This window comes from Asterias rubens, chromosome 5 (assembly GCF_902459465.1).
Source record: "Asterias rubens chromosome 5, eAstRub1.3, whole genome shotgun sequence".
In the NCBI taxonomy this organism is placed as follows: domain Eukaryota; kingdom Metazoa; phylum Echinodermata; class Asteroidea; order Forcipulatida; family Asteriidae; genus Asterias; species Asterias rubens.
Window position 1 is genome coordinate 20258461 of NC_047066.1, and position 20393 is coordinate 20278853.

At 39.4% G+C, this 20393-nt stretch overlaps 2 protein-coding genes across 3 annotated transcripts; one reads left to right on the plus strand and one right to left on the minus strand.

Moving 5' to 3' along the window:
* The first annotated feature begins 601 nt into the window (after positions 1–601).
* On the plus strand, positions 602–9165 carry LOC117290408 (A-kinase anchor protein 1, mitochondrial-like). 2 transcript variants are annotated; one of them, XM_033771794.1, is made up of 9 exons: positions 602–693; positions 1686–2639; positions 3068–3260; positions 3450–3546; positions 3901–4028; positions 4342–4522; positions 4899–5114; positions 5561–5703; positions 6367–9165. In XM_033771794.1, the coding sequence occupies exons 2-9, from the start codon at positions 2065–2067 to the stop codon at positions 6490–6492; spliced, it is 1659 nt and encodes a 552-aa protein (XP_033627685.1). In that variant the 5' UTR covers positions 602–693; positions 1686–2064; the 3' UTR covers positions 6493–9165. The 2 variants fall into 2 exon arrangements, with proteins under 2 accessions (XP_033627685.1, XP_033627686.1); XM_033771795.1 differs by lacking the exon at positions 602–693 and adding an exon at positions 905–1001.
* Positions 9166–12411: 3246 nt separating this feature from the next.
* Positions 12412–16586, minus strand: LOC117290762. The gene has a single exon (XM_033772308.1). The coding sequence runs from the start codon at positions 15860–15862 to the stop codon at positions 13715–13717; it is 2148 nt and encodes a 715-aa protein (XP_033628199.1). The 5' UTR covers positions 15863–16586; the 3' UTR covers positions 12412–13714.
* Between the last annotated feature and the right edge of the window lie 3807 nt (positions 16587–20393).

Sequence of the window (20393 nt, forward strand, 5' to 3'; positions counted from 1 at the left end):
TCCTTAAAGATTATGATCAATTCTTGCAAGACATAGCTTTTTACGACAGTGGTTACGATAATATAAAAATAACACACCTCCTATAAAAATGGTATATTCACTCTGACGTAGGGTTGTTTTGGTGGGGGCCGAATAGCTCATTATGCAAGAAAAAAAAGATCCCACCTTATTATTAAAGTTATCACTTCAGATTTGATAAAGTATTTTTTAACAAAAAATTCTTTAAAGAAAACACATGTCAACTGCATTTCTTTTATAATTTACTGATTCGTTGAGATTTCCAGCAGAATCTGTTCACAATAAACCAATGTTTTGGGCGGATCACATTGTTGAGTTTGTTGTATCAATCCATCGTTACTCACACGATATTCAGGGAACCCGTTAAATGCTGAAAAGCACGGGGGTACACACTCTCAAAAAAATATGTACAAATATAGCATTTTTGTCTATAACAAAATTTCGCAAATTAGAAAATTTAACAAATTTCAAAGACAACAAAAAACTAAATAAAAGTGCCAACAACTGTTTGATTATTTGTAGTGTTAATTAAAATGTAATTTAAATCATCTGTTTTACCTCATATAAATACTAGCTGTGCGCCTCATGCTTCAGTCTCTTGCTACGTATCCCACGTGGTGGTGATTTTGCTTCTAACTGCTGGAGAATTTTGTGAAAATTCTCCTTTTGGTCGAGGTAAATATAATTTATTTTCGCGTAGAGGGGTAACTTGATATCTATAGTTGATGTTGTTGGTGGAAAAAGTACTTGTCTTTTGTTAAAATTTGCAGAAATTAATGATCTTTGTTGATGGTCACACGTGGCGATTCTGGGCTGTAGTGTAGGCATTATTGACTGTGTATTGCATTCCGGGTTGCTGTTTGTTGTACCATGGTTGTACCATATGCGCATGGTGGAAAGTTGCAACCATGGTGAAGAAATGGTTCAATCAGTTGTAAACTTCCACGCTTGTTTTATGTCTGTCAAGTACATAAACATTTTGGGTAGGATTAAACGGCCATTTGAATATAAAGTCAGAGTGTAAATGAAACATGTGCACTTTTCTATCTTTGCAACCTTTGCTTGATTGAACAATTTATTTATGTTTTCATCACAACAAAATTAAAACAAACGACATGTCTCATTCCTGAAAAACAAACCCGAGTTGTTGGTGTTTACCATGGAGCAATCCTCCATGGTGATTACTGACTGTTGTGCAACACCAACAGCTTGATCCTGCTGAGTGATATTGAATACCTAGCCCCAATAATGATGTCAATACATACTTTTTTTTTTACTTGTCACTCGTTTTTAGTTTTTGATGGTAGTCAATACGACTAGTGGTTGACTGCATGACTGAGAGAATTGCCTAATAATAATCAGTAAAACTAAAAAGTGTACTGCAGCGACACAAGAATCTAGGTTTTATTGTGTCGCTGCAGTACACATTAGGCTAGATTATAATAGGTAAAGCAGTTTCAAAAACATTCAAATACAGTGCAAACACTAAAAATGTAAGTTAAACTTGCATCTTTAAAACGTTTGTAAAATATGTGCGTGTAATCATAGAACAAGGAACAGAAATACTGTTACATGTACTGTTTTTGTTTATAATATAACTGTGGTCTCTTTTATTAAAGTTAAAGACTAACTCATGCTGTTTTATTCTTTTTTATTTCTCCCTTCAGCTTTTCCTGAATGGCACTGCAAATGACAGAGCAACACAGCATCAATGTTTTCCATCAATTCAGACGAAGACCTCCCTCGGATATACTGAGATTACTATCGTATAGAAACATTGCACCTGTTTATCTATTAAGAAATCAACCTGTCCTAGACTCAAGGACTTCAGTACAAGACTCAGTTTCTGCTCTTTGAAACGGTCACCCCTAATAGTATATATTTGTGGGGGCCAGGAGGCCTTTTTTGTTATACTTTTGTAGTATTTATAAGCTTTCGATTTCTACATTCACTTCCAGTTTGAGTATTTTTTGTGTGGGGTTGCTGAACCCTTATCTGCTAGACATTAAAAAATTAAAGTTAGTTTTTCAGGAAAAATAGTTAGCTATGGCTCAATTGCGTTATACAAAGTATGCCATGGTGTGCGGCACTGCTGCTATAACCGCAGGATTAGTCGGACTTTACTTATACAGGAATAAAACAAAGAAGGATAGATCACCGCTTGCAAAGAAAGATCAGGAAAGCAAAACTGACATAAAAGGAAAGAGTTTGAAAGAGGAATTGCCTTCAGCTGATTGTTCCTCTACCCAGAGAAGTTCCTTGAATGCACAGAGTGAGAAACTTGAGTTTTCGGATGAAGGTCAATCACAGAATGAAGTTGTTCAGAAAACTATCGCTGAAGAAGCGCAGGACATGTTTGCTTTAATGGACAATGTGAATGATTCAGGGTTTGCAACTAATGGCAATGAGACAGAAACCCTTCCAGTGGATAAGGTCATTGAGGAGCAGGTTACACAGGCAATTAAAACATCTTTGGAGTCCGCTATCCCTGATAATGGTTTACCAAGCGAGGGGGAGACATCACTCACTTTAGATTGGGCTACTGCAACAATGCAGCAAGATCAACAAGAAGCCAAGTCGCCAGTGTCACCAACTACAAGTGTTCATAGTCATCCAGAAGGGTGAGGGATGTTTTATTAACTGTTTACAGTAGGCCTACCCTCCCCCAAACCACTGCCCCAAACCCATCAAAAGGCGTGGGATTGCTTAATTTTGATAAAAACATCACAGTTTTTTTCACTTGAGTGGCTGTTCCTGCCCGACACGAAATCGGGCACACCATCATAGCCAACATGTTTGTTGCACATGGACTAAAGTACATGTACATGTACACTTTAACTTGTATTTAGGCTTCTGATGGCTTGAGAATGGTTCGCTGCAAAATTCATAAGATAAGTAAAGTTTTCTCTAGAATTACATGTAACTGTATGCAGAAAGTCAATATAAACAAGGGTGTACCAATTCTAAGTAAGGTTTGCAAAACACATCCGGATCTCCTGTGGACTAAATCCATGTGGACTAATCTTTGAAATTTTACTCTCTCTGTTAGGTCCATGGCTGGATCAGATTTAGGTAGCGAGTCTAACAGCGACAGCTCATCATTTGATAGTGGGCGCTGCACAGGGTCGACAACCAGCACAGGAGCAGTGCAGCAGTTGCAGCAGCCTGTTGCTCCTGAAATACCCACTGTCTACCGGTTTGAATTCCCCGCTGATTTGTGTGGTCGACTCATTGGGAAAGCAGTAAGTTTTTGTTAAATTTACAAGTTTTGTCTTATTAATGATATGAATGTAAAAACAAGCTTCATGTTCTGCTAGCAGTCGCAACATATTACACACTCAGTCTCTCCACTTGGTAAAGCGGGCTTATCCTTGCAAAGTATTCATGTTCTTAACACGTTTTTTTTTATTTTTTTTTTTTTACTTCATTAGGGAAAAAACATCAAAGGAATCCGGAATCGATCAGGTGCCAAAGTGACTCTTCTTGACATGCCAGAGGACGAAACTCTACAAATCTGTGTTGTTGAAGGTATTTGATCAACTTTTCCAAATGCTTTCAATAAAGGAGGAAATCAGGTTTTGGTTTACACCATGTGGGTGAAGTCGTTCTCCTTTGTTTGGTCTTTTCAAAAGACCAATTCAATTTTTTCAGGAACTAAATCCAATTATGGTTGGTGCATTGTACCAAAGTTATCTATATATACCACAATCCCAAAACCCATTATAAGTATGGATCAATGGTTCTGCTCAAAAAGCGCTATGGATTTCTTTAATAATAATAATAACCGTTATTACTATTATTATTAAAGAAATCCCGTGTCTAAGGTCACATTCTGTGCAGGGCAGAGTTTAATGCAATAATTTGTCCACATTTGCTTGATAGGTTTTCAGAGCCAAATTGATGCAGCCCTTAAAGATATCCAGCGCAAGTTCTCTACAATCGACACCAGCAAGCAATACATCAAGAGCAAACAAATTCAGCCTGATCTTGTCGCACCAGAAATATCCACGGTAAGATTAACCTAACCTCTGACCTTGTGTCTTTTAACGTTTAAAATGTTTCAATATGATTACTAATCAACAGGGCTGCTTAAGGCGAAATTAATTTGTGGGAAGCTTAGTAACAATATTGAGAAGGGTTTGAAGAACACATTTCAGTGACCGAAATACAGCAATTCTTATGCCTCATACACGCAACACTATTAATGATGTCAAAAGAAGGCACCTGATTTTTGTTAACAGTTGTAGAATGCTTGTGCACAGGCACATATTTTCATTGGCTGAAGAAAAGGTTGTTAAATGTTGGTTTTAATTTCCCTCACAGATTCATCTGCATGATGAGATCATCAATGATGTCCTGGTCTCAAGTGTTGTGTCTGCAGGTCATGTATTCATCCAGCAGCCAACCCACCCAACATACATGGCTTTACCCAGACTAGACAGCTTCATGAATAACTGTTACAGCCAAGTGGAGATGACACCACCTCTTCCCAGGCCAATTGAAGGTAAGGATGTGAAATCGGTTTGTTTTTATTGATTCAATTGTACCCTTAAACTACCTTGCATCTTATCATTACAATGCAAAAACTAATTTCTTACATCAGTTTTTCCAGTTGAACTGCTGAACAAATGTCAAGATACATGTACATCCTTTGCTATGACCTCTATTTTGTCGGAAGTAATAAGGTCAGATCTTGAGGCTGTTTATAGAGTCCAGTTGAACTTTTGAGTGTCCAGCAATATTGGGCTGAACACAAGCAGTGATTTAACCTCTTTTCAACACTGAAACATCTTTACCGTGCCACTTGAAATTGTTCATATAGTGGGGTTTCTTGAATCAAATGTAATAATTGTTACATTTTGCTCTGGTTTTTTATCCAGTTGGTGTTATATGTGCTGCACCTATAATGCAAGGCTGGTATCGTGCTCAGGTAGTGGACATCTACCCCGACACTGAAGAAGTAGACTTGAAGTTCTTAGACTACGGTGGCTATGCTAGAACTGATAGCTGTGTCCTAAAGCAGATCAGAACAGACTTTATGTCACTACCATTTCAAGCTACGGAATGCTATCTGTCAAACATTGCACCCTTGGCTGGTAAGTGAGACAAGAATATTATATTTCCCTCTTCACACCCGGAACTTAACACTCTTACATGTAGCTCTGCATGTAAATATGTTTAAACACTTACTGATTAATACAGCAAAAGTCAAAAGACATAAGGCAGAGAACAACAAATTGTTGAAATTTTTTTAATCACCGTCTGAGTCATTCTTCAAGGAAAGATAATTTCAGATTGCGCTTCTCATAAAGGCATTTTGGCGAAACTGATGCTTCCTTTTTTAGTGTATTTTATGTAAATGGCTTAAAAGTTGCAACAAATAATAATAACCTGATGTTTTGACGCAAGAGCTTGAAATTTGATGGATTAAGTTGTTTTGTTATTGTGGACACGCAAGGTCTGTGGGCTAGGTTGACAAAGTGCTTAGGGGTCTTTAAGTCTCTGGCTATACTTAAATTGCATGTGCTTTTACAATCAACAGATGAGGAAGATTTCTCTGAAACAGCCAGAGTCTTTGTGGAGCAGGTCGCACAGAGTTTTGCAATCTTACAAGGGCAGGTGACAAGCTACAGTGAGGATGGAGTACCATTCGTCGAACTTTTCTACACGGACAGCGAGAGAAGGGTACACTATCATTTTTTAATTATCGTTTCTGTATAATAATGTTTTACTGAATACACAATAGGGATGATGATTAAAGAGAAAGGAAGTTAGAACCTGAACAATAGCAGTACAAATCTTGTTAAAACTTCATTCAATATTACTTAAAGCAATATCGATACCACCTTCACTATATCGGGCGGTGGTAGGCAGCATGTTATAGACATGACAGCTGCAAGCAGCATGCATGCTAAAGGGTTAAACAGGATAAATAACTTTTCATATCTTAGAGAAGGTGCATTCATATAGGAGAACAGCATCTTTCAAAATGCACACATTCACAAGGATACTATTTTGGACATGAGATAAAGATTAGGTGTACTGGCTCTTTAAAGTGCCAAGGAAAAGTTTTAGTGTTGACCATTGATTCAAAGCACCCTACCCTAAGGTTTTAGCCAGAATTTGGGAATAGAGTGTCTGGTTATTTAAAAAATGTGACAAAATTGTGCGTTTACATGTAAAATACATGTTTATGTTTTGTAACAGATAAAACAGGGTCTCCAAAAGACGCCCAGCAACTTTACATATAATCGTTTTATGTAAGCTCTCCGTTTGTTATCGGTTTCTTTTCCGAATCTTCTTTAATTTGTCTGTTTTGCTGTCTGTCCAATCATTGATCGTCCACAGATTCAGTCACTAAACAAGGAGTTAGTCAACCAAGGATTGGTCATGTGGTTTGAAGAGAGCATCGAAATGCCATCATCGTCGTCGGAAAACACCAGCCTTGTAACAGAAGAGCTTATTACGGAATAGAGTAAGATTGCATCATAAGTGAGTAAATTAGTGTTTGTTTGAAATCAGTAGCTAAAGAATATTCTGTTGTATCTTAATAACTCCAATCGGTTGATGATACTTAAGAAATGTGTAGAACATTGCCTGTTGTTGAAAAGTGTTGCATTTATGATCCTCTGGGTGTACTGAAACTTATGTCATCAAACCTGAGTGTAAATTTCATTACAATGCATTATTGTACTGCTCTCCTTAAACCAGTTGCTGTAGTTCCGATTAGTGGCTTGGTCTTACAAACGCCCGTAATACATGTAGCTGAACAATTCCTGAGCCCAATTTCATACAACTTCGGAAGCCCAAAATATTGCTTAACAATTTTCTGCTTGGCAAAAAGTACGGTAGTAGGATACCAGTGGCAGATTGTACATGTGACTTTGTATTTTGGCTGGTGACTGAATATTCACAAATTTAATTGTTCGAAAGGGTTGCTTAATTCAACAAAATTAAGTATTCAGATATTTTCACAAGTATTCAGAAATTTATGTAAGAAAAGGGCACATAGAAAGTATGCCATATCATTGGCACATTAATTTTTTCTGCAAAAGTTTTGATTGCTTTTTCCCCCCTTTTTTCTAAGAGTCTTAGTGTTTCTGTATCTTTTTCTGGGTTTATTTCTGTTCTTGTCACACTTTTGTTTGTCATAATTTCATCAAGTTAGTGTTTTACAAGATATTTCCTCTAAATTGTTGTTGCCAAATGAGGGATATCCAATAACTCTGTCAAGTGAAATCCTTGTAATAAGCAAACTATGTCATTTAGCAGCTTGGACAATTAGAAATAGAAAAAATTGTATATAGAATTTTTGATGCAGAGTCAAACTTTCTCATGTAAATACATTTATGATGCTCTCTAAATTTGAATAGGTGATGGTTGGGCAAACGTTATTTTTTCTCTCTTTTGCAGGGAAATATATTTCAAGTCCGAAATATATTGTTTTGTAGGTAGCTCTTTTTTCTATTAAATTTTGTTTTGCTACCAAAATCGTCATAAAAATATGCAAAGGAAAGCATGAAATGAGCACTGTCATCATGATCATAGCAGGTTTGTGGCTGTACATCAAATTATGAACTCCAACCCAGTCAATGCGCATGTGCAGAGATATGGAGGGCGTGCGTGTGTGTTCAGTAATAGGTCGAGTATTCATAATTCCATGTACAGCTACAACCCTACTTTGGTCATGACAAGAGTGTCCCATAAAGAAATTATTGTTGTCACATTGTTTTAAAAAGACTTATTTTGTACACTCAAAAGAGTTTGATTGAATTGAACTGAATTGCATGCTCACTTTGATGACGTGTCTATTGATATATAAACCTGAAGATACACGACTTTTCACAGCGTTCAGCAGTAATGTTCACAACTCTCTGCTTTACAGAGTTAGCATAGCATTATTCCTTAACTGGTCACCTGGCCAAGTGTGTGTTTAAACACTCGTGTAACGATCAAAAGTCTCTCCATGTGGTCTGGCTGGCTAGTTCAGTGTTGAAAAGCATTACATGTATACCTTAATGAAGTACATGTAACAACAGGTGGACAGAAATTGATATGCTAACTGGTCCCACTGGCTAGTTAAGTCTCCGAAAACCCCGTATTGGTGTTTACACTGAATGCATAAAGTTTCCTTCCTCCAAATGAAGTATGCATAATTTATGTACAAGTTCCTAGCTAACCTGCAAAACATGCTTACCTATCAGTAAAGAATGTTCTACTACTACTATAAGCACACACTCATTTTGGAGTAGGCATTGCAATTATATTAGACCCTGATGTCCTCGACATACATTCTAACCTAGCTTTCCTAAAATAAAATAAAATCATGTCTCATCCAAATAACCTTGATCATAACATAATAGAAAAACAAAATTATATCATTGAGTTCAATACATGTCAAAACAAGCCTAGAAATTGAGGAGGCCATGTTTTGGAGTCAGTAAAAACAATCAAGAGAAGTAAAAGAAATTACCTCTATGACAAGTTTGTGCAACGAGTGGTTTTGATCATGTTGTAGCAGGATAAACCACAACGTGTACATTCCATGATTTTGTAAGGTTTCATTACCTTTGCCATTTTGTTATTATGGTTTAAAATTATTTGCAGAGATAAGATCTTTCTGAAGTGACACTTAATTATCTAAAACGTTTATGTTATATGCTTGACCTCCAATAGTACTAGATGGATATTATTTACTAAATTTATGCTGCAGTAAAAACAAACTTCATATTTTACCCTTAAAGGTACCCAAAAGGTAACACAAAACTAAAAGGTTTGAGAAAGCATTGTTGATTTTAAGTCCAGTTAATTTTGTTTACAAACATACTACATTAAGTTCGGTGGAAAGATTTCTACTGGAAATTTAATGTCGCACAAAATGTTAAAACCTTTTTGTACTGCTGTTTTTGTGTAATGTTCTAAAGAAATCACAGTAATTTGCAGATAGTAAAAGCTTACTGTATGACCCCAAATTGACAGCTGATAGTGCCATGAAATATAATGAATAAGATCATCAACAAAATATCTCTATGTACAACAAATATTGTAAAGAAATATGCCACATCTATGTGTATTATTTTAGTAGATTTGAGATTTGTTTTAAAATAAAGCTTCATTAAAAGCAAACTTGCTGTATGGAACAGTTAACAGAATTGTTGTGTCTAAAGTTTATTCAAGTTTCACACGCCTTGCTTGATTGTTATTAATTTATGCTATGACATGGAAGTCTTCAAAATAGTTATTTATTAATTGTAGAAGGTGTATTCATAGGCTATTTTCCCATCCATTGAGTGAGTGATTTGGGCCGCCATATTGGATTTGAGAAGTAGTGGGCCAGACCAATATAGCGCCCTCTTGTTGTGTGTGTGTGGCGGGGGGGGGGGGGGGGGGGGCAATGAAAGGTTCAACCAGCCTAAACGACCCCACATAGCACCGAACAATGCAATTATTAATCTAAAACTTGAGATAATACAACGATCCCGATGATGTTTTCTACTGACTCTAACATATCCAGTAGGGCCTAAAAATCTTGCTTGAACTTTGGAACTCTAACAAAAAGTGAAAAACATGATAAAGTTGTTATTGCGACAACCCGGCCCACACGCGTAGATATAAACACAGCAACCAGGAGGTGTACACTTGTCTTGGTTTTTCTCTCTATGACTCGGTATTAAACTCGGTTTTTTGTAACTTTGTTAATAATTTATGGCGAGTTACAAAAAATTGTCAATATACAAAAGGACGTTCTGTTATCGAGAAGTTAGTTGATATAGTAACACGTTTTTGTTGTTTAAAGTGTACGTCTTCATGATTGTTTTCTTCCAGTAGAGGAAAAACACAACACCAAGTGCTTGTTTTTTTTTAAAGCTATTAAACAAAAAAACTGTTAAACGTCTCCTAAACGGGCTAACATCGTACACCACTAACTAAGGTTTACATAGGGTAACGTTTTGATCTCGTTTCTGTTACGTCCTACATAGGCATACAGGAAAACAAATTGCGGCCATTTTGAATTTAACTTTTTCATTTTTGTATCGCTCTTTTTTACATCGGTTAGATAGTAGACCCGTCCAAAGTTTTAGGGATCACGAGAAAGGGCCAAGAGCAGCGACATGGAATTGCGTCCGGTCCGATAGCGCCGAGTGTGGTTTCTTCAGAACTGATTGTGGTAGCCGTAGACGCCACTTTGAAGTTTCATTAATTGTTTGAAGTAGTTGATTGTTTTACATATAGTTCAAACATGGAGGAAGGTTCAAAGTATTCGAGTGAGTCACACCATGGAGGTACATGGTCACACAAGAACATTGTCAATAGTGTCTCTTATGTTTGTCCACTGATAACCGCAATGCTGTATTGACATCGAGTAGGGCCTTTGTACGTTCTGTTGATTTTAATCAGTGTTCGAAGAGCAAGGTCGATTTTTGTTTCATCCCAAAGAAATGGATAACAACGAAGCTGGCCGTAACTGATGGTACCATGTACCAAGTTCATATGTTAATAGGGCCAAATTTACCTCACAGTTCAAACATAATCAAAGACACGACGAATAGAATCGGAACATCGCAACCCAGTGGCGTAGCCCCAGCACCCACAAACTTCCAGTGCCCCCAACCACCAATCAGGTGCACCCACTAACAAACCCATTCCTCTGCCTCCTTTTTAGAGCACCACCCTGTGTTCAAGCCCCCCCCCCCGAAAAAGTCATGGCATACGCACAGAATAAAGAGATAAGAAACAAGACTGGCACAATGACAGTGCCCAAAACCACAGTTAATTTATAAAGCGTACAAATCACCTAGGTTTTTCAGTGTTTTCAAACATAGAGTTGTTGTGGAAACATGCCTAGGGGTGTCGAAGTAATAAAAGAGCAGTCCATAAAGAAAACCATAACAACCATAACAAAACAACCAACAACAGCAACAACAACAGCAACAGCAGCAACAACAACAAAAAGACCCGCACGGAGTGAACCGCGCGTGAACTAGGCTGTGAAAGTGCTAAAAATATAGGCCTTTACCTCAAGTAAACCTATTTTTAGTACAACATAGGCCTACATGCCTGACGTTTCGACCATTGCAGTCTTTCTTGAATTGAAGGCTATTTTTAGTTCATCTGAATTGCCCCCCCCCCCCCCCAACAAAAAATTGTTCTGTTCGGTAAAAAAAATAAACTTGATCAAATAGTTGGATGGTATCCAATTTACTGAGGTATAGGTCTATAGCTATATGCCTAGCGCCTATAAGCACAAACAATACGTTGACGTTACAGGCTGATTTGAACATGAGGACATTGCTTGTTTCCATAATAAGTTGTCCATTCCTTTTGCGTGGACACCCAGTGAATTCAATTTATCTTGACATGTCTGTAGTTCAACCATGGACCACTGACTCACGCATTGTGTACAAGTTATCGCGATAGGCCTATACACCAGACTAACACCAACTGTTCGGTTTCTATCACTTCCGTTAAAGGTCAAGAGATCCCTCTGTCTTGGACTCAAACGGGACTTTCCCCAATATTTTTTTAGGTCGGATTTCGCAATTCAATTGTTTGCGTATTGTTTACCCTGTGGGAGAGGTCAGTGTACACTAAAACCGATTCTGCGGAAAATGTAAACAGAATTCCACAATCAGAAAGTGCATAAAGCTCATTGTTAAACAGTGAACAAATCCCTCTTATTGGAAAGAAAATTGTATTTCATTGTGTAACATTCGAAGTGGAAACAGAACACCTCAAAATAGAATTTAGAACGGGTTTGACAATAGCAGGCAGACCTATGCAATTTGACAATTGTTGTGTTCGAATGAGTCACAATGTACTAAGTAGATGAGCTTGTGTTTTTTTAAGACATTGATTTGTAGAAGTTCAATGAGCTAATTTTATTGTACATCGTTTCAATAAAACATGACATAATTGTCAATGAGCGTATTTCATTACAGCTGTTAATACAAAATATTTAGCCAATACGATTTTGAACAATAATTATAATATAAATATAATAACAATATTAATTTTTTACATCATTAAACAAATCTTGAAGTAGGCGATCAAAATGACATCATGTGGAAGTTCATATATTTAAGGCAGTGGACACTACTGGTAATTACTCAAAATAATCATTAGCATAAAACTTCACTTGGTAACGAGTAATGGGGAGAGGTTGCTAGTCTAAAACATTGTAAAAAACACTCTGAAGTAACGTAGTTTTCGAGAAAGAAGTAATTTTCCACGAATTTGATTTCGAGACCTCAAGTTTAGAATTTGAGGTCTCAAAATCAAACATCTAAACGCACACAACTTCGTGTGACAAGGGTGTTTTTTTTTACATTATTATCTCGCAACTTTGACGACCAATTGAGTTCAAATTTCCACAGGTTTGTTTTTTATGCATATGATGAGATACACCAAGTAAGAAGACTGGTCTTTGTCAATTACCAATAGTGTCCACTGCCTTTAAACATGACTGAAGAGGTATGTATCGAAAAAAAGTAGGGGTCCAAATTGTTTTCAAAATGGCGTCTGTGTTAATCATAGAAATTACCATGCAAGTCTCGCTCGTATTCGGATATTATGGGACCCCTTTGGACAGACATATATACATTGAATTTTCTACCTGCCCGGACAAAATGTGTCATACATTTGCTTCTCATAGAGAAATAGTTTTACATACAACAGTGCAACTTGCACGAATAATAATCATGAACAAAGAATAATAAATATAGGACAAAGTTCACGTGATTAACCGGATTGGTTATCTCTACACCCTATCAACACGCATTTTTATACAAACCACTACATAAAAACATTCCAACAACTTAACAATCGCAAGTTTGAGATTACAACAAGGTATACCCTTTAATTCTCAGGTTCCGCACTATTGTATCATGCTTGCCACGCTGGAAATAATAGCACGTGCACGAAACGCAACTATTGGTTGCCCTGTTCGTAACGCTCATCATTGAACACGTAAACATTTTTTTTAAACAAAAAGAGTGAAATTCCATAGCCACAAAGGCAGGCAGGCTATACACTGTTTTTGGCCATATGAGAAGTTTTACGTTGTGTCATATCTTACATTTGTATTAATCATGCATCATAAAAGTATACCGCTGAACAAGTTTTGAGACGTGCCCCCCCCCCCTTTCATATCAAAAGTTGATAAAAACAGGAAGTGCAATCACCACAAAAAGTTGCATCCTTAAAAAAATTCACTTCACTCTTACAACATTTCTGATTGAAACCGAGGACAATGATTTTGTTTTGAAGGGCCCACGAGGCCATTTTTTCCAGACAACTTAGACTAGAAACAACCAACTGCAGTGCATGCTACAGAACCGCTTCAGTAGAACACGAGTATATTGTTCGTACAAGAAAAATAGGTGAACGTTCAAATGTGAGTGGCGTTTTCTTACTGGTTTGAGATTGCCTGGAACGTGTAACTTGCATAGTGTGACATGACTATAAGCTCCAATCGTAAAGAGTTATTCTTTTCGAACTAAACTAAAAATATTCAATATAGTTTTTCAGAAAGTGGTTCATTCAAACAAAATAATTTAGACAGTGTTTACGAGTATGTGTCAGCATAGGCCAACTGACAAAATACACAAAAAGAGTACAGACAAAGCAGCATCAGAATTCTGGTTTTAACTATGGCAGTATCATTAGGACTTGTACAATATTAGTGTTAGTTCACAGTTCACGATTCATTTTCAGCACACGTATTGTTCGTATTGACATACTTCATGACAGCATTAGCAGCATCAAGTCTCCGTGCCTGGATCATGACAGATGCCAACCACTGCAAACCTTTGCACTGATGTTCCACCTCCTCCAGCAGAGTCTCAGTGGGCTTGTAAGCCGGAGTGTCCTTCAAGAGTGGTATCAAGGAGTCTAACTCCAAGGCACTTGCGAGGATGCGCCAGTCATTTCCTAGAGTAGCCAATGGGTCTAGGAGCAGCACCAACTCCATGCAGAGCTCGTGGGAGATAGTCCGTGGAGAGCCAGCCTGACTCAAGAAGTCAGTCGGAGAAGGGGATTCATCTCCGTTTATGATAATCTTCATATTTTGCGTGCACGGTTGTTGCGTGGGTTGGTCAGTGGTTTTAGCCAATTCGTCATCTGACGATGAGTTTGATGTGTTGTCTGATGAGGTATCTGATGATGAAGGCACTGATGAGTTCGAGGATGAGCTAACATCTGAAGACAATGAGCTGATGCTTCCTGACCTGCTGCTGACGCTGGAGGTGCTGTCGTAGCGTCTTCTCTTTCCCGATCCTCTACGCTTGCTCGAGGGAAACACATTGATGACGGCCTTGTTGGAGTTTCCAATGTTCTCAAGGTTGCGCTTGGATGATGAGTTAGATTTCATGGAGGCAAGGACTTTTAAACACGTCTTATCCGATTCAATTGTTTCCCTGCCTTGCTGGTGAAGTACCAGTCTGACATCTATGTCCCGCACGTGCTCGTTCTCGTGTTTGAAGATAAAAGAGACATGGGGGCACTTGCCATGCCAAATGTTGAGGAATGGTACACGTTCTTGCCGGTCGTCCAACCGATGTGACCACCCTTCGTTGACGTGTTGCACGGTGGCCAACATGTCCTGATCATCCCCATGGAACAAGAACTCCTTCCGGGGGCACAACATCTTGAAATGGTTCTTCGCCTCATTTTGTACGGCAAATTGCAGTGCGCACGGGGTGTTGTTCAGTAAATACACGCGGATTTCGTAGTGTTGTTTGGCGCGCATCTTCCCACCGAACACAGCCAGCTGCATCCACTTTTTTATCCCTTTATTTGGTGATGTTTTACCTTCAGCTATGCAGGTATAAAGAGTAAAATGTGACACCTGGACCTGCACTTCATTCGGGAAAAGTGTGTAGGGTCTAATACTGTCCTCCTTAGAGCAAACCTCCTTCCAGTCCTTGTTTTGCATGAGGTGGGTCTGACTTGCCACAAGAGAAACGTCGTTGATGTTGTAAGCACAGTGTCTGTAGCTCAGCATGGCAGGCTTGTTCAGCTTGAGTCCATGGGGCCCACAGTGGACGACGGGGCTGATGATTGTCTGATCGTCACTCATGCCTGGAAAGTCTCCCAAGTCCCAGTCCAGGATGAGTGAGATGCGCTCGGTGCGTCCAACCTCAATGGCGTGAGGTGGGATCGTCAGAGAGATACCCATCTCATTCAGGACTAACGTGTCACCGAGATGGTTCACTTCGCGGGATATGAAAACAACAAGTTTACTCCCCACCATGATGGTTTCACTCTGGGACATTCCAGCTCTCACCAACTCCTGTAGCTGATGGTCCGCCTGGAAGGATGGCCCCATCCCTCCATCAGTCAGAGCAGGTATTGGCGATGGCGTCTCATCACTACGTGCTCTAAAATGGCCGTCGTATGTGTATGTATACTGGCCGGTAAGTGAGCTTGCATCCAGGGCTCTTACCTGCGGGTTCCCATCTCCTAGCTCCCAAAATTGCGGGGGTGATCCTGACACGCCGGACGGCAGTGGGTCATGCAGGAATCCCCCATTGAAACCTCGGTTACTATAAGTAGTGGTAATCCACGGCACGTCTCGACCTCTACGGGGGTTGTAATATCCTCCAGAGGTAATGTCCTCGGCTTCGTCGACATTCACGTGATCAATCGAAACCGCCTGAAATTCTTCGCACGTTATTTTAAAAGTTCTACCGCAACACTTTGAACAAATACACTTAGTAATACACACGATGATGACAAGGAAAAGTACAGTTGCTAAAACAGCTATTACAATCATATATTCCATATCACCCCAATAATCATTCTCTGTGTTTGATGTTGGTGATACTCCACCCGTTGGTCGACCCATTATGACGGCTGAACAATAATCTCCTCAGCACCAAACTCGCCTTAAAATACACCCGTTTTTTCGCACACTACGGGGGTAGCGAGGTACCCGTCAAGACAAAATGCCAACACAAACTTGTGAGGTGTTACTTTAACAAGTAGGTGCACTGTGTTCGTTCCCTCCTGACAAATCCTTCCATGGAAGTTGCGAGACAAGTTGATAATGGTGAAAATCAAGTTCATGCATACAGTTCAAAGCCGTTCAACTCGAACCGATCACTCACCGCAAATAAAAAACGAGGGACGTACATACACACGTGTAATCCAGACGGGAGCAAGAATAGGGCCTACGTGCAGTCCCCACCGAGCACAAACGAACTATGGATAGAGGTCATGCATGTTCAGATTAGCCACCGAATCAGATCAACCACCAGTTGGCACAATACGCCCACACGTGACGTCACTAATCTTGCCTATAACGGTAATTGTTCTTGTATACGAACAATTTTAAAGATACCAGTTTTCGACGATTAAGACAACTTGTATTGTGGAAGACGTTTATATACGGAATCTTAAAGTTAAATACGGAATCTTTAAGTGATCATCGGCCGCTTAACATGTTTCCGAGCAACATATTGTCACCTAAATAATGCCAACGTTTACGTCCGATTGCGCATGAACGTCCTTGGTCTGTGAGAAGTAATCTTTGTGTTAGTCATCATAATATTATTATGATGACTAGCACAAAATGTACCCTACGTACAAATGGTGTTTCACGATGCATTTTCTGATGTGCAAACTTCAATTGGAAAGTACCAAAAGCCTGCCAGCCAACAGACTAAGGAAAAAAACAAAACGGGGGGGGGGCACAGTGACTTTATTGCCTCATGTTTTGAACCAACCAATATCTTTCTAAATGCAATCATTTAATTCCTAATTATCTTCACAGGGTTTATGTCTTATTTTGAAGTAATAACTGCGATATCCACACAACCTTTCCCTCCCTCACCCCCCGAAAAAAAAGAGATCCGAAAAAACTAAACCCTTGCTTTGATATGCGCCTCCCAGCCATAGTTGCGGATTTACATAACGTCTCTTGTTTCTAAGTTGTTGTCCTCCATTTTGTTGTAAATGCAGACAGCTTGGTCGATTGCTCTATGGACAACTGAAGTGTTTTATTTTTACCCTCTGTGGTGCTGATATCTTTTTATGTCAATAAAACCAAATATCCCGGAGATATCAACCTCTGGTGGATATTTAGGGGACTGTCCCATTTCAGTTCACGCGTTGTCTGAATGGATTGAGTTTATATTAACCTATAATGCTGTACGGTATGTTGAACGTTATCAAAATGCACACGGTATGAGATAAGGGTTGGTTGTTTTTACTGGAAACCAATCATCACAATCAAGTCAAAAAAAGTTAGGGACATGTGACATGAGGTAGACAGGAAGCATATGAAATCTAATGAATAATGAATGAGTTTTGTTGATGAACTGTGATTGTGAATGCATTGTTTACTTTTTTGTGAGAGATAACATTAGTAATGAAACGTTTTGTTGTTTAAGTAGCACAGAAACAGGATGTGAGATAGCCACATGGACACTATTGGTAATAAGTCAAAATAATTGTGAGCATAAAAACTTACTTGGTAATGAGCAATGGAGAGATGTTGATAGTATACAACATTGTGAGTAACGGATCCCTCTGAAGTAACGTAGTTTTCGAGAAAGAAGTAATTTCTCACTAAAATATTTGTTGAATTGAATTCAAGACCTTAGCTGAGGTATCGAATTCAAGCATCTAAAAACACCGTAAATTTGTGCGACAAGGGCGTTTGTTTCCCATTATTCTCTGGCAACTTCGACAACCAATTGAGTCAAATATTCACAGGATTGTTAACTTATTTTATGCATAATAGTGTTCGGATACACCAAGGTAGAATACTAGCCTTTGACAATTACCAAAACGTGTAGAATTACAAGATGGTGGTCATAAATAGATTTTATACCTTGCTGAAAACGCCATTGATAACATTGTTATAATTTACTGTTGTGGATTACAGGTCTAGGCATTCTATTTCCACCCCACTTCCCCACGAGTACAAAAACGAACAAAGGCAGAACAGTAAAGGACCATTGTGGAATGTTAGTGGAATTTTCCACATTGGAAAGATTTCTTCAGTCACTGAGACATTTTTAGTGAATGCAGTCATGTTCACATATTACTTAAAAAGTAATAATAGTTGTAAAAAAAGGTCCCATACAGTTAGTATCATGAAACGCATTGTGAAACTGTATGATTGGATCACAACTTTATATTGCTTAGGCCTGATTATTTTTCATGCAATACTGAAAACCTTTATCAAAAAAGCATTTTTTTTTTCTCTCGTAAACTACGCTTGTGGATCCGGCAACTCACTTCCGCTCATTTCCCCACTACGACAACGAACAAAGGCATAGCAGAAAGAGTCATGTGGAGTTTCAGTGGAATTTTCCGATACTTTTCCATTGTGAAGACTTCGGCAGGGCACACATCTGGCTTTTTGTCCAACAATACAAATGGTTTTACCATAGAGTAAGGGTTTTACCCGTCTATTGAGCCTTTGCGCTGCTCCGCCCCCAGACGTGGGACCCACCCCCATACTGGTCTACTTAAACCGGCTTTCTACGCTTCTATAAAAGTTAAATTTTGTTTAAAAAGGTGGGAGATTTGTATCCTATGTATCTTCAACGTGTGATTAAAAACGAGACTGGAATTCTTGTGTACTAATTTTTCATGCGAAAAATACTAATAAATTAATACAAACTACAGTTGTTATTAACAATAAAATATATCAATACAACTTTGGTTTTCGTATATCGTAAATGGAAGGCATCAATTTGGTTGAAAAAAATCACCGTCTTTCAGTAATATTGTGCACTCCGCACGTCTCGTACGATCTTCTCGTCTTCTTAGCCTCAATGGTAGTACCGCTTGTGATGAAGTGGACTGCACCTTTCCTGTATGAAGCATCTCTACTCACTCCTCGTCCAAGCCCCCATAGTAGCCTACATTGGATTGTGAACTTCGTATCCAATGAACATCGAAAAGGTAAGCCATTTACTGTTGACAAATTATGTGCATTGTCTCGTGCCATCGTGTACTTCTTCTTCGTCTTCCTCTTCTTCCTTTAAAGTACTGCTTCAGAAAATTTGAAGATTACCGCACTGTGGCTGGGCGCACGCGTGAAACCATGGGACCGTAAGCTAATCAGGTGCGAAATATACATGGTGCAAGTAAAAACTGGCCAGCAAGATAACTGACTAGGCGAGACCCTCAGTGCATTTAGACAGCAGTATCGAGTGCATCAGACAATTAAACGAAGACACCGCGAACCACAATGCCAACCGACCCAGCTCTTAGCCGTCAACAGTAACAGGAGGAGCCATCTTCACTCAGTTGAACTACTGACAGTTTCCCCTAGGTAGGCAGACTTGCACAGTGGGAGAAGAGGCACATCGGCAGTCACCATCACGTGAAGCTGCGCCTCCCAACTGAAACACAGCTTCCCCCCCTGGACATAGGTAGGACTGGAGAATATGGAAGTCCCTCATTAGATTACGTACGGAGGTGCGACGATGCAAGAAATAGGTGGTGCCGACGATGATGGAACCCATACAATTATGGCACATCAACCCCCAATCCATGCCACACCTTCTACGATGCCAACCGTTGAGTAACAGTGCTGCCTTGATGAAGACCTGGTGGCAGCAAACGAGAAGGCTTTGAGATTGTGTCCAATCCTGGACAAAAATTTGAAGAGTAGATGAACTCGAAAGAAAAAGGGGGAACAGTCATTACGACAACATGGGTGACAGCACGACACGACAGGCGACCCACGAAACGATGAGCGTGCATGAATCCATGAGCAACAGCCAATATGATGGCCGCGACGTGGTGTGACGATATGATTTAACGGTTCGCCGCAAAGTCATGATGCGAAGGCAATTGCGACAGCATGTGTCCCGAAAACACTGGGCAATGGTATAATATAGCATAATATGACGGCACGGTGCGATGGCACAGCTCGATAGCTCGATAGCTCGATGCAATGGCATGGATGCGACAGCATAACAAGATGACCCGATGGGCTGTGGTTTGATATGACATGATGTGACGACACAGCACGATGGCACGGCACGTTGGCACGATGCAATGGCACGATTTCAGATCATGACGCGATGACACACTGGGCAATGGTACATGGCATGATGTGACGGCACAGCGCGCTGGCACAGCTCGATTGCACGGCGCAATGTCACAATTTGAGAGCATGACGCGATGATACAACTGCCAACGGTATGATATGGCACGGATATGACAGCAAGGCTCGTTGGCACAGCACGATGGCACGGCGCAATGGCACAATGCAAGGGCAGGATTCGAGGGCATATGCGATGACCAGATGGCCAATGGTTTGATATGGCATGATACGACGGCGCGATGTTAAGTCATCATGCAATGGCACAATGTACACACCCTTACTTACTTTTCCGAGCACAATGAATACA

What these genes read in the sequence shown, in the direction of transcription:
- LOC117290408 (XM_033771794.1), top strand. Translation starts at nt 2,065, where the DNA reads ATGGCTCAATTGCGTTATACAAAGTATGCCATGGTGTGCGGCACTGCT. An exon ending in AAACATTGCACCCTTGGCTG is followed by an intron (nt 5,115 to 5,560) that starts GTAAGTGAGACA and finishes TACAATCAACAG; the next exon opens with ATGAGGAAGATTTCTCTGAA. An exon ending in ACACGGACAGCGAGAGAAGG is followed by an intron (nt 5,704 to 6,366) that starts GTACACTATCAT and finishes GATCGTCCACAG; the next exon opens with ATTCAGTCACTAAACAAGGA.
- LOC117290762 (XM_033772308.1), bottom strand. Translation starts at nt 15,862, where the DNA reads ATGGGTCGACCAACGGGTGGAGTATCACCAACATCAAACACAGAGAAT.